This window comes from Peromyscus maniculatus, chromosome 4, assembly GCF_049852395.1.
Source record: "Peromyscus maniculatus bairdii isolate BWxNUB_F1_BW_parent chromosome 4, HU_Pman_BW_mat_3.1, whole genome shotgun sequence".
Lineage (NCBI taxonomy): Eukaryota > Metazoa > Chordata > Mammalia > Rodentia > Cricetidae > Peromyscus > Peromyscus maniculatus.
In genome coordinates this window covers 127426215-127438782 of record NC_134855.1, presented here as the reverse complement: position 1 = coordinate 127438782, position 12568 = coordinate 127426215, and the positions used below count along the sequence as shown (strand labels likewise).

At 39.2% G+C, this 12568-nt stretch overlaps 1 protein-coding gene across 1 annotated transcript; it reads right to left on the bottom strand.

Moving 5' to 3' along the window:
• Positions 1-5675: 5675 nt before the first annotated feature.
• Positions 5676-11678, bottom strand: LOC143272654 (cystatin-related protein 1-like). The gene is made up of 4 exons (XM_076568426.1): positions 11466-11678; positions 8492-8602; positions 7170-7283; positions 5676-5792 (listed from the first exon to the last, which is right to left on the bottom strand). Exons 1-4 carry the CDS (start codon positions 11676-11678, stop codon positions 5676-5678), a joined length of 555 nt encoding a protein of 184 aa, XP_076424541.1.
• Positions 11679-12568: the final 890 nt, after the last annotated feature.

The following is a 12568-nucleotide window of genomic DNA, read 5'->3' as shown; positions in this document are numbered from 1 at the left end:
GCGAGTTCCAGGAAAGGCGCAAAGCTACACAGGGAAACCCTGTCTCGAAAAAAAAAAAAAAAAAAAAAAAAAAAAAAAAGAATTGCTAAAAAAAAAAAAATAAAAAAATAAAGTCAGAAACCACAAGCCCTTCAGGGCGGTTGGGGACTTGGCATTGTTTCAGCTCAAAAAAAAAAAAGAATTGCAAAGGGATACTTAGGTGTAACCATTAACAGTCTACTAGGAACCAAATGTTTAAATACATGAGCCTAAGGGGGCATAGCATATTTGAAAAAAAAAAAAAACACTTGTGGAATCACATCTTGAGTGCAGTTTGTCTTTACGCAAGTACAGTTTATGTATGTGCTATCTTGACTTGCTTGAGTACACTCAGACACAGTGACTTTATTCTTTGCCTTTATCTAGAGGATGGAGGAGGTTACTCTGCTGCTGCAATTACCACCCTGACATCTCTGTAGTTTTGATTTTCACCAAACACTGAGTCTTTTTGCTTCTGCCATGTGTGTGCTTGGTCACTGCAGTTTTTGTGTTAGTTAAAGTAAGTTTGCTTTGCTGAAGACTGGAAACTCCTATCAACATGCACAGTGTGTTGATGTAATTTATAATAATTTGTTTTTTTAGTCATATGCATTGTAAATACTGCAACTTTTCTCCAAATTCCAAAGGAAAGAATATGAGCAAGAAATGTTAGAAACACCACATTTAGAAATTTTCTATAATGACTTATTGTAGTTACATTCTAGTTTAGTTTTTTGAATGATGAATCCACACAGGAATTATTTGATTATGCTCTCTCCAGGACAAAACATGAAATTTCTTCATATTTTTTATGTTATAGCTCTACACTTCTGATGGTAGTAGGATGAATTCTTCAGCCTAAATTTGGGGGGGCACTTTGTAATACCTCAACTGAATATATCAGGCTTTACTGCCCCCCACATGGGAACCCTTACACAATTGGAGGAATTGATGGAGGACAGATTGGGAGGGAACCTGGGGGTAGAGCAAGAGAAGGGATGGAAGGGTTACCTGTGATTGATATGGACAATGAGTGGAAAAATTTCTTAAATAAAAATATTTTTTAAAAAAAGTCTGTTTTTTTATTTGTTAACTGGTTGCTCAAAGGAAAGTCTCTCTCTCTCTCTCTCTCTCTCTCTCTCTCTCTCTCTCTCTCTCTCTCTCTCTTTCTCCTTCTCTCCATGTCTCTCATATCTCCATATTTCTTTCTTTCTCTAATACACACTTACACACATGGGCAAACATATACACACACATAACAACAGTCATTACATAAGGTGACAGATAAAAATCTTGATGCTCAGGTATATCAGGGTTCTCACCTTCACCACAAGAAAGAATTTCAGTATCATTCAGTATGAAACTATGTGGTGTTGAAATAACAATCAATCCAAACACACCTCATCTTCAATGTGGTGTTAAGATCAAGTTGCTTCTGGGCATAGGTATAAACATGATTTTTGTCTTACAAAGTCACAGTGTTTTCAACATTTAATGCATATCTAAGCTAAAAAGACTAGACATGTTTTCCCTGTGACCATGTGTAGATGTAACCATCTTGTTAAATAAGAAACACAGAGCCAATGCAGAGATGAAAGCCCAAGAGGTCAGAGCTAAGAGCTAAAACCCTTACCCTTCACTTCTGCTGCTGTCCTTTTCAGCCAAAAGAGCTACTTCCTGTGTATTTGTCATTATAGAGACTTTCTGTTCTGCCTTCCCATTGGTTGTAAACCCAACCACATGACCTCCTCGTCACTGCCCATCTATACAGACGACTTCCAGGTCTTTTATGGTTGGTATTGAGATTAAAGGCGTGTGTCTTCATACTGGCTGTATCCTTGAACACACAAAGTTCTGCCTAGCTCTGCCTCCCAAGTGCTGGGATTAAAGGCATGTGCCATGAACACCCAGCTTCTGCTATGGCTTTCTATTAGCTCTAACCCCCAGGCAACTTTATTAACATACATATAAATCACATTTCAGTACAAAAAAAATATCACCATCACCATGATTCATATTTTCCTTAGTGGGAAATGGTTTTTATTGCATTCTAATGTCTACTCTTTCATATACACAAAAATCTTGAACAATGGAACAGTGATGGGCCATATCCAGTTTAGCCAGGCTTTGCAGTCCATAGGTCCAGCCCTCTCAAAATTCTGGTCTCTGCCTGAATAAGACTTCAAGTATATGCATGGAAATTGTGGCTTCTCTTCCTATCTCATGGCATTCGAATTTCCTCATCTTCCTAGCCTTAACTAATCACACATCCAGTAACATATGCAAATACTCAAAGTAGAGTAATCACCACTCTTGAAGCCATTTATGATATTTGAAATTCGTGGAAAGAGATTAAAGTAGTATGGTTGAGAGACATGTGGAAAAAGGTGTCAATAAACCATCTGGACTCCTTGGGGAGATAAAATCTTCAGATAAGACATCACTGTGGAGTCATGTAAACAGTAAGAGATGTGAAATTACCTGTGGAGTTTGATATGTGATTCAGACTCACTTCAGCATCATGGGAAAATCTTTATTCTTTATTTAAGGACTTCAATGAAGGTACTCTGAGTCTAGTCTAATGAACAGAGCAGAGAGAGGAAAGTCCTAGAATATATCCAGTCATCTTAGAAATCTACTTCAGATTTATCTTTCACTAGTGCCTATGTCAGACATGAAGTTTACAGTTACAGTAAAGATAGATAATGTTGCCTTAAAAGTCCCAAAGCAGACAGGACCATTCAGATGTCAAAAGAATACCTAAAGAGACCACCATGGAGTTCAAATATTTCAGAATCCTCACTGGCAGTTTTCAAGAGAATGGGTTTCAGTTTTGAAACTTGTTCCAAGAATGAAATATTATGAAATTGCCTTTCATACAGCAGGACATACTTTGTGAAAACAGAATTATCCAGTAGGGGTGAACTGAATTTTTGCTTGTTTAGTAAAAATACCATAGATACTTCAAATTTGAGCAACCTCCATAATTCTTCTTTTGCTGGCAAAACTTTCATCTGCAAATTATTCAAAATACCAGAATAATAAAAATTTGGGTTGTAAAATATTTTATAAAACCTGTATCCCTTACATTGTCTTTAATTTTATTTTGCACTGCATACAACAGGAATGTTCAAACATAATTCTTGAGTGGAATGGTAAACTAAGGTCCAAAGAATTGGCTTTTTGTGGTTGTATAATTATTGCTATGACCTAGCCCATTGCGCATGATATTTCACTCATATCCCCGGAATATGCCTATGGATATTGGTTAAACAAAAAATTATTTGCTCAATCTGTGAGCAGCTTAAGCATATAAGTAAGAGCCTAAAAGATGGACAGTATACCCTAATTTATGGTGATAGTAATTAGCATGTGATTGAAAATATATCCTGAGAGACTGAGCCTGAAGCTGTAGGATATGACCTCATCTTGCAGTAGAAAATGACAAGATAGAAAAGAGCTAGAGGACACTAAAATAGTGTTTCCCCATGAATGGCCAACTGCTCCCTGGTGAAGGGAATCTTCATATTTGTAGTGTCAAAAGTGAATTGGTAATTGCAGAAATCATTCAGTTTGTTTGCTGCTTGACATACAAGTGTTAGGACCTTGGTTCACATCATCATTACGTATATAAAATAAACAAAATAGTACAATCCACAGGTCAGCAGACAGGAGGATCCTTAGAGCAACTTTACCATCCTGCCTAACTGGTCTGATGAGAGATAATTTGTGTGTTCAGTAGGAGACAATTTATTTCATTGCAAAAGAGCACAACCAGGAAAGACACCTGATGTTTATCTCTGGCCTCTGCACAGCTTATCCTCTTCTATTCATATTTGTATGCACAAGTGTTTATACAGCAAACACACACACACACACACAGAGAGAGAGAGAGAGAGAGAGAGAGAGAGAGAGAGAGAGAGAGAGAGAGAGAGAGAGAGAGAGAACTATCTGATGTGATTGTGATGTGAGAGTCGGTTAGGGGAACTGAATCTGAATGTTCCCTCTGGATTCTCAGATCATGAACAACTATTAATATATAAATATACTATCAGCATTTACCTATGTGTCTAACACATTTTGATAAGTATCAAATGTGTAATAATATATAGTACATTATTTCTTTCAGTGCATACATACATCTATACACAAAGATGTTCCATGATGTTCCTCTTCATGTGTGAAGTCTCCTTATAATCCCCTGTCAAGAGCAGGAAGATTCTTCTGAATCATCATTTTCTTTAAAGCAAAAACTAATTGGACTGAGGAAAAGTCTATGGTCATTGAACTTGCTTTATGGGATTTCTAGCATCCCAGTTTCATTGTCACTTGAAATTGGTTGTGAAATGGTGCTGGTAGACCAAGACCCACAACCTAATTTATAATCACAGACTCAAGTCTGAGGATCTAATGGCCTCAACTTGGATTTCTTTTTCCTGATATCAAGAACTTTTGATAAATTACATAAATATAAAAGGATGGCTTACAGACTTCAAAAGAAGTGGATCATAAAAGAGGATGATGTCCATTCATGATAACCCTTGTTGTTCAGACTCTGAATTTTTTGAATTCCTGGCCAGTACCTCTCAGAGTAGAACCACCTGCTTTCACTTGGAATCAGGCTTTTCTACACTGTCCCCAGGAAAACTTACTAAAGTAACTGGGACCTAAAGTAGATTAAAGAAATGGTCTCTGCAGGCAAAGTGTGAGTGCTTCTTCCCTCTGCCCTGCAATGAAGGAAAGACAGTGAGAGAGAACTGTGAGAATGAGGATGTTAGGTCAAGTCTTCCATATGGGGCACTAAAATGTTGCCTGTAACCAAGGTGGTACTGTTTCAGGAGAATTGTCCATACAGTCAATCCACCATGCCAATAAAGCAACCTTGAATCAAAGGACAGAGTCAGCAATTGGATGCCAAGATTAGACATAAAGTACTTGAAGGATTTTGAAGGGACTAAGACAGAACAGGAAGAGATGAGGAGGAGTTCTGGGGATTTTCTACTGTGGGGGATTCAGGAAAAACATTAAGAGAGGGTCAGCCAATTATTCTGCTTTCCTTGAATTTTTCAAATAATTATCTGAAATTCTGACTCCCATGTTTTTATTAAACTAAAACAAATTAGGTAATCATTTCATCTGGCAACCTCATGGCACTGAGATTTTGTAACATGCAACTATGTCCCATTATGAGATGGAAGATAGTCTACCATATTTCAGTCTTTATGTGGAAAGTCAGAGCCCACTGTCTATCTGGACAGTGAATATGAAGAAAAAAACATCACTTCCACCCTAGTGGCCCAAGGTATGTGGGTTGGATGCTCAGAGTTCTGGGTCCTACCACCTTGTCTCAAATTATTTTCCTTATCTATCACACACAAGTATGCATACACACACACACACACACACACATATATATATATATATAAAGAGAAATTGAGAGAGACAGAGTTTGTGTGTATGCGTGTGTGTGTGTTTGTGTGTGTGTGTGTGTGTGTGAGAGAGAGAGAGAGAGAGAGAGAGAGAGAGAGAGAGAGAATTTACTCTGTACACAGTTTCCCTAAATTTTCACAAACATATGATGACATTAACTGTTATATCTGAAGCCTGTGGTTATTTGAGAAAAAAAGCATGCTCTCCACCGTGTTAGCTCTCCACACTCAGTTGACACATGCATCATCTGTGATACTGACTACATGCTTCACTTTCTGAATCATTTTCAAAGTGATCATAAAGGTTCCAGGATGAGAAACAAGGTTCATTTCCCCCTGTTTATTCTGCAGAAGGAGGTGCACATGGGTTATGGATGCCACCCCTTTTTGTTCTTTTTGTGTTCTGAAGCCTGTTTACTTTCACAGGCAATGCTGCATGTCTGACACACAAATGTGGGTGAGTTGCCTCATGTCCTATTTGATCCCATTTCCCCACATACTATGAGAAAGCATCAAATCAAAATCCAATGACAATAGACACACTCTATTTTTATTGAGCAAAGCACAGGCAGGCCATGTGGGGCTTGCAATGGTGAAGATGAAGGAATGGAGAAGAACAGAAAAAGTGGAAAGTTTCTCAGACATGCACAACTTGGTTGCAGAAGATGGGATTCCTGACATCTACACAATGGAGTGAGAGCCCTAGGGGCTGTTGGATCCATCTGAGTTTGGGAGTTCTTCAAGAAATTTGTGTATAAGAATGGTCACACAGCGCAGCCTTGCTCACACCTCCAGACACTTTGGCAGGTGAATTTTATGGAAATCATATTCCCACTAAAAGAATAGTTTGGAAATCCAAAAATACTGCAATTCTTTCTGAAAACAGGAAGTAAGATAAACCATCAGTAAAGTTACAATTGAAAGGGAATACTCTGAGAATCATACAAATGACCCACTGATCCTTTCAGGAACTACTGTGTTTAGGACATTCAGTTTACCTGTTCAATCATCAATCAATATTACTTCATTTTATACAGTCAACCAGATTTCATGTACCCTCTCCAGATCTCATGAGGTTCTGCAACCTCCTGTATGGCACAGGAGGGCTGGGCGCTAGGGCCTATCAACCTCCATCACATGGGCAACCCACTAAGTGTGTCCCATGGAAGAAGTAAAGTGGGTGGCAACAATGAAAATGAGAGTGCATGGGAAGGGTTAACAGAATGAGAAATACTGCCCCCAGAGTGTGGCATTCCAGGAGCCCATGGTCTGAGGGAATAGCTGGCAATAACAGAATGGAGTCAGCAAGAGGGATTCCATCAATGACCTGCCTCAATTATTTGCAGTGTGGTCTGTAATATGGGTTTACCTAAAAGGAAACAGAATCCCTTCTCACAGGCAACCATCTCCACTGTTGATCCATCTGTCAAATAGGCCATATTCCTTAAATACTCTCAGAACCTAAACTACCAGATAAACTGAAAAAAACTAATCATGGGTGTATCCTTCCTCCTCTATAGGCACAGTGCTATTCCTGAGGGAATATATATAACTCAATGTGACTATCTATTAACTGTCTCCACACTCTCCCCACACAAGAATATATGTTCAGCTCCTGAACATGGACCATGAAAAAAAAACATTCCCAGATATCATAAAAAAGTGCTTGCAATCACAATGTTCTGCTTTCAGTAGAGGTTTTTTTGTGAACCATTAGCATACCTTCTGGTGATCCGGATGTTCACTGAAGGGGCAGTTGGACAGTTCAGACAGAAACATGCTGCATGGTCTTTGTTCTGGGATCCAAATTCCATTTATAAATATAACTTGTTGATTCTTTAGAAGAAGAACAGGATTCATTACTGTACTGGGACTAAGTTTCCATGTGTGCAGTAACTTTATATTATGGATTGTATTTATTTGTTCACGGTTCATGCCAGAACTCCTCAGCTGCTAGAACCATTACCCACACAGCATACAAGACACATCTTCCCTAGAGATGGCTGCACACTTTGCTTGCACCTGGTTTTCTGTGCAACTTAGACAAGGTGTGTTGTGCTGATGCGGAAGAAGAAGCCAGGGCAGAAGAGGGAAACAGTTTATTCAGTGGAATCAGAAATTGAAGGCTCAACTAGCAGTACAGGTTAAGGACACTGGAAAAAGAAGAGTTAGCCATGACTAAGGCAGAAGTAGCCATGACTAAGGCAGGGATGAGGGCATCACTGCAGAGCACTGGTGCTGTGGGATGTTAATGTATGTCCTGTGGGAGCCCTTCTTGGGTTCCTTGTGGCATTACCCAGCAGGTTTGCATAGAGGATGATTAGGACCATGGGCCTGAGTGCAGGTGTCTGAGATGGTCTGCACTTGGCTATACTGGGGGATGGTCTGTATGTCAAGTTGCTCTGATTGGTCAATAAATAAAACCTGATTGGTCGTGGCTAGGCAGGAAGTATAGGCGGGACTAACAGAGGAGAAATAAAAGAACAGGAAGGCAGAAGGAGACGCTGCCAGCCACTGCCAGGACAAGCAGCATGTGAAGATGCTGGTAAGCCACGAGCCACGTGGCAAGGTATAGATTTGTAGAAATGCGTTACTTTAAGATATAAAAACAGTTAACAAGAAGCCTGCCACGGCCATACAGTTTGTAAGCAATATAAGTCTCTGTGTTTACTTGGTTAGGTCTGAGCGGCTGTGGGACTGGTGGGTGACAGAGATTTGTCCTGACTGTGGGCAAGGCCGGAAAACTCTAGCTACACACTGGCATTTTATTGGGCTTTATTCTGTGAGGAAGATCCTGACAGCTTTTCATGCTGTGATTTAACTAATGCCTTCAACTGAGAAAGTGCCCCTGCAATGGTGTTGTAATTTCAGTATGAAGACTTCCAAGGTAAACACACTTCGAAACTTAAGTCAGTCCTTTGTACATATACTCCTCTTCTAATAAACAAGTACACAGAACTGCATTAGTTTGATTTTATATATTTCCATGTGAAACAGTTTCCTCTGAATACTTGACTGACCCTTGGTGATTATTAAATACATACTTGAAACTGAACAAGTTTGAAATTTAAAGGACATTCATTTAAGGCAGATTCAGCCCGGGAACATGTTGTTGGTCTTAGTTCTACTCCACCATAGGCTGTATGACGTACAATCTACAGGAAAAAAGAATAATATTTATGTTAATCTAGTGCACAAGTTTACAAGCATGCATTAAATATTTTTCTGGAGGTAACACAGCTTGTCATGGGACCATGACTGCACTTATGACTTATCAAATTACAGTCATAATAGGTATGACAAACCATTCTTTAACCTGCAAACACGGATTTTCTATGAGCAGAAGCAAAAACTCTGGGATTCGGTATGGGGGTGATAATCCTGGTGACCACAGCACAGAAAGCAGCAATCCTTGTTTAGTCTTGGAAGGCTGACTGTAGGCTGGTTACTCACCTTCACATCACTGACAGTCCCAGCATTTACCACAGGGAATCTCTGTTTTTCTCATCACCCAGTCTCCACACTTCCATTAACAGATGAATTTGGGACACTTTATGTAATGGGAAATTTCATGCCAAATGAGTATAGCCTTTGAAAGCCCATCCTTCTAGGTCAGTGTTGATATGCCTATATCTCAACAAATGTAGTTATTCTGCTTATGAAATTTACAGATAAAAATTTCCATTTCAATTGCACAAGGCATCTTTGATCCACCTTTTCAGGACACTGGGGAAAACAGTCTGAGTTACTAGACCTCCTCTCAAGGAACCAGGTGTGATCTCATCATCGTGTTTTGCTCCTTTTTCTGTCCGTTAAGTGAGACTCACGGACACACTGACCAATAATCAACTTTGTTCTCCTTGTTTTGCCATAGTTGACAAGTATCTAGCCTAGAACAAACTGTAGCAAACAAGACAGGTTGGATATGTAGTCAGTTAAAAGTCAGGTGTCGCTGGGCGGTGGTGGCGCACGCCTTTAATCCCAGCACTCGGGAGGCAAAGCCAGGTGGATCTATGTGAGTTCAAGGCCAGCCTGGGCTACCAAGTGAGTTCCAGGAAAGGTGCAAAGCTACACAGAGAAACCCTGTCTCGAAAAACCAAAAAAAAAAAAAAAAAAGTCAGGTGTGCTCTGTAAGAGGAGAAATGACCTGATAGTCATTCTGCATTTTCGTGGGATGGCACAAAGGAGATCCACATACCAGCAGACACCTGTTTTGTGACTATATCCATGTGTACTGAGTACATACTTCCATTTAGTATTAATTCCAAGTTGACTCTGGTTTTGAAATATGTTGGCATTATAGCATTGCCACCATACCTTATGGAAACCGATCTGTCAAGAACCTGACTGGAATTTTTTGACAGGGACTGTCTATGTGGCAGTCATATCTCCACAGTGGGTAACTGCTTCCCTAGAATTTGGGTACACTGAATTTATCTCAGAGTTGAGACTCTAATCCCTAATTCCTTCTACAATATCATTTACTGGATACGCGTAGAGTGGAAGAAATATCCTCAGGATGGTTTGTAGTCTAGTTTTTAAAATCATTATGTGGAATTGCTTAATATACCTCTTTGGTCTTTTCATTCAATCCACACAGATGATCACTCTACATGGCAAACTGAAAGGGCATCATCTATTCTCTGAAATATATCTTTATGCTCTTTCAGTATAGGATATGATAGTGTATATTTACAGACTAAGAAGGCTACAACATGACAGCTTTATATCATCATGTGGGACAATCATTGAATATTAGAATCATGGCTGAACATAACCATGACAAAATGTTGTTGACCACACTGGGATAGACCCTTCCTCAATACCTATGTTAAATAAGTACCTCAAGGTGCATATATAAAACTAAGCAGCAGGGACAGGGACTATAATCAATTCTTGATATGTTCTTCATGTGCATCAACAAACAGTATATAAAGGTAAGTATATCAGAATCTGTACACTGATACTTGATTTTCCTGGAATGCACACTATCATATATAGAATGCTATTTTCTGTCTGAACCATAAGGAGTATTGTTTTTCAAAGGAAATTCAGAAAATTAGTACACATAAACATACATACCCAAATATCCATGCAATAACAACAGCAAGAGTGATAAAGCAAACCTAACCACATATAACACTACAAAGATGGATGCACTATCCACAGCTTTGCTGCTAGATACTAAACCAGTGTCCCTGGAAATCTACCCTCAAAAATAATCAGAAATTTAAGAGAGTCTGTCAAAGGGGCTCAGTGGAGAAAAATGTTTGCCATTTTTACTGACGATTGGCAAGACTGAATTTCTGAATTTGTCCCTACAATTCATATGATAGTAGGAAATATCTGAAGACTCTAAGGTTTCTGCTGACCTCCACATATTCACATATTCACCTGGGTAACTGGTACTCAGAGAGAGAGAGAGAGAGAGAGAGAGAGAGAGAGAGAGAGAGAGAGAGAGAGAGAGAGAGAGAGAGAGAGGAGGGGGAGTTGTGGGGAGAAATACCCATACATGTTAAAAGTGTTCAAAAGATGTTATCCTTCCGTAGTAACCACTGTCATTGTTTGTCTTTCTGTATGATCATTAATTCATTGATATATGCTGGGTGTTTATGCCAGGGAGCTAACTCAAGAGATACCTAATTATTAACCATGAACTATATTGTTGGTTCCTTCTGATGGTGGGAACCTTGACATAGAATCACTAGGAGAGTAGCTTTTCTATGTACAACTCCCTGCCTAGTATTCCTGCTTAACCAGTGGTGAGCATCCTTTAGGAGATCCTCGAAGACTTAGTTATAAATACAAAAAAAATCCATGGACACTTAGAAGTATGCATTCTTCAATATATAATCTGATGAGCCCTTCCTTGGGCTATGGGTATTAATGAAAGAATGTTTTACATTGTACAATCGGTGTGATTGCAGCAAGACTGAACAAGGTGCTGAGGGTAGGAAGAAGGGTAATATTTCATATGGACAATTCCATACTGTTTCTTATGCTAGGACAAGTACTCACCTTAAGTTTGTCGCTCATTATTTTGCTGAGGTATGTGCTATTGCTGCGGAGATTGTAAATAATGTTGATGATATCCAATGCAAATTGCTTAGGAATATATACTGATGTATATTGGATTCTTATATCAGTGGTGTTTCTCTTTGCATGACTGGAGTTCAGGAGCAGGATAAAGGTGGCCTGTAGAATCAGTGAGATCCACAGGGTTTTGCCCATGGTCTGCTCAAATATGTAGCTGGAGCTTCAGCAAAGCAGAGGATTCAAGGTTTATTGGATGCAAGTAGAGCCACACTGTATTATATCTTGACTGCCATGGTTAGCCACACTCTCCAAACATCACCCTCTTTTCCCACCTCCTTATCTCTATCTCTGCCAGATCCTCCACCTCTATACACTCCTCCTCTTACATCCTCCCCTTTGGGATTCCTTCCACTTCTCCTAGCCTCTCAACTCAGGCTCTCTCCAAAATCCAGTCCTTTCTCAGCTTTCCAGTTTAGGTTCACCCTGGTTTCTGTAATGGTAACATATTTGTCTGGCCATGAGAAACTTGAATCTTCATTCTTTATTTCTTCAGAAACTTCCAAAATAACTCTTAGATTACTTGTGTGTTAGAATTCATTGGTGTCCTTCAGCTCCTAGTTTAAGATCTGGAATCCCTCCCAGTCTCTTACATCAGAATTTGGAGCAAATCTCATCCTTCTCCTTCCTGAGACTCTTCTTTGCCAAACCAACAGAGTTAACCTCTACTTTGGAAAAGGATACGCTGTTTGTTTTTTCAAGATGCATAAGCACCATTCAGTCAACATACTCCCAGGAGTTATTCCTGAGCTAAATCCCACAGCAGCCTAAGATAGATCTCATGTAACTGACCCTTGGTAAGATCTGCAGAAATATTACATGAGACATTATATAACTAATACTTACCAGTAGACACTGAGCATTCCAAAACACTGAACATTTTTATACTGCCCTTTTTGTATTGATGTTAATAATAATGTAATATTAATATTTTATATCAACAACACCAATACATTAGAGTTAGACTTAGATACAGTTGAATGTTTTTCCTTAAGATCCATGGATGCTAAGTAATTTCCCATTAATTA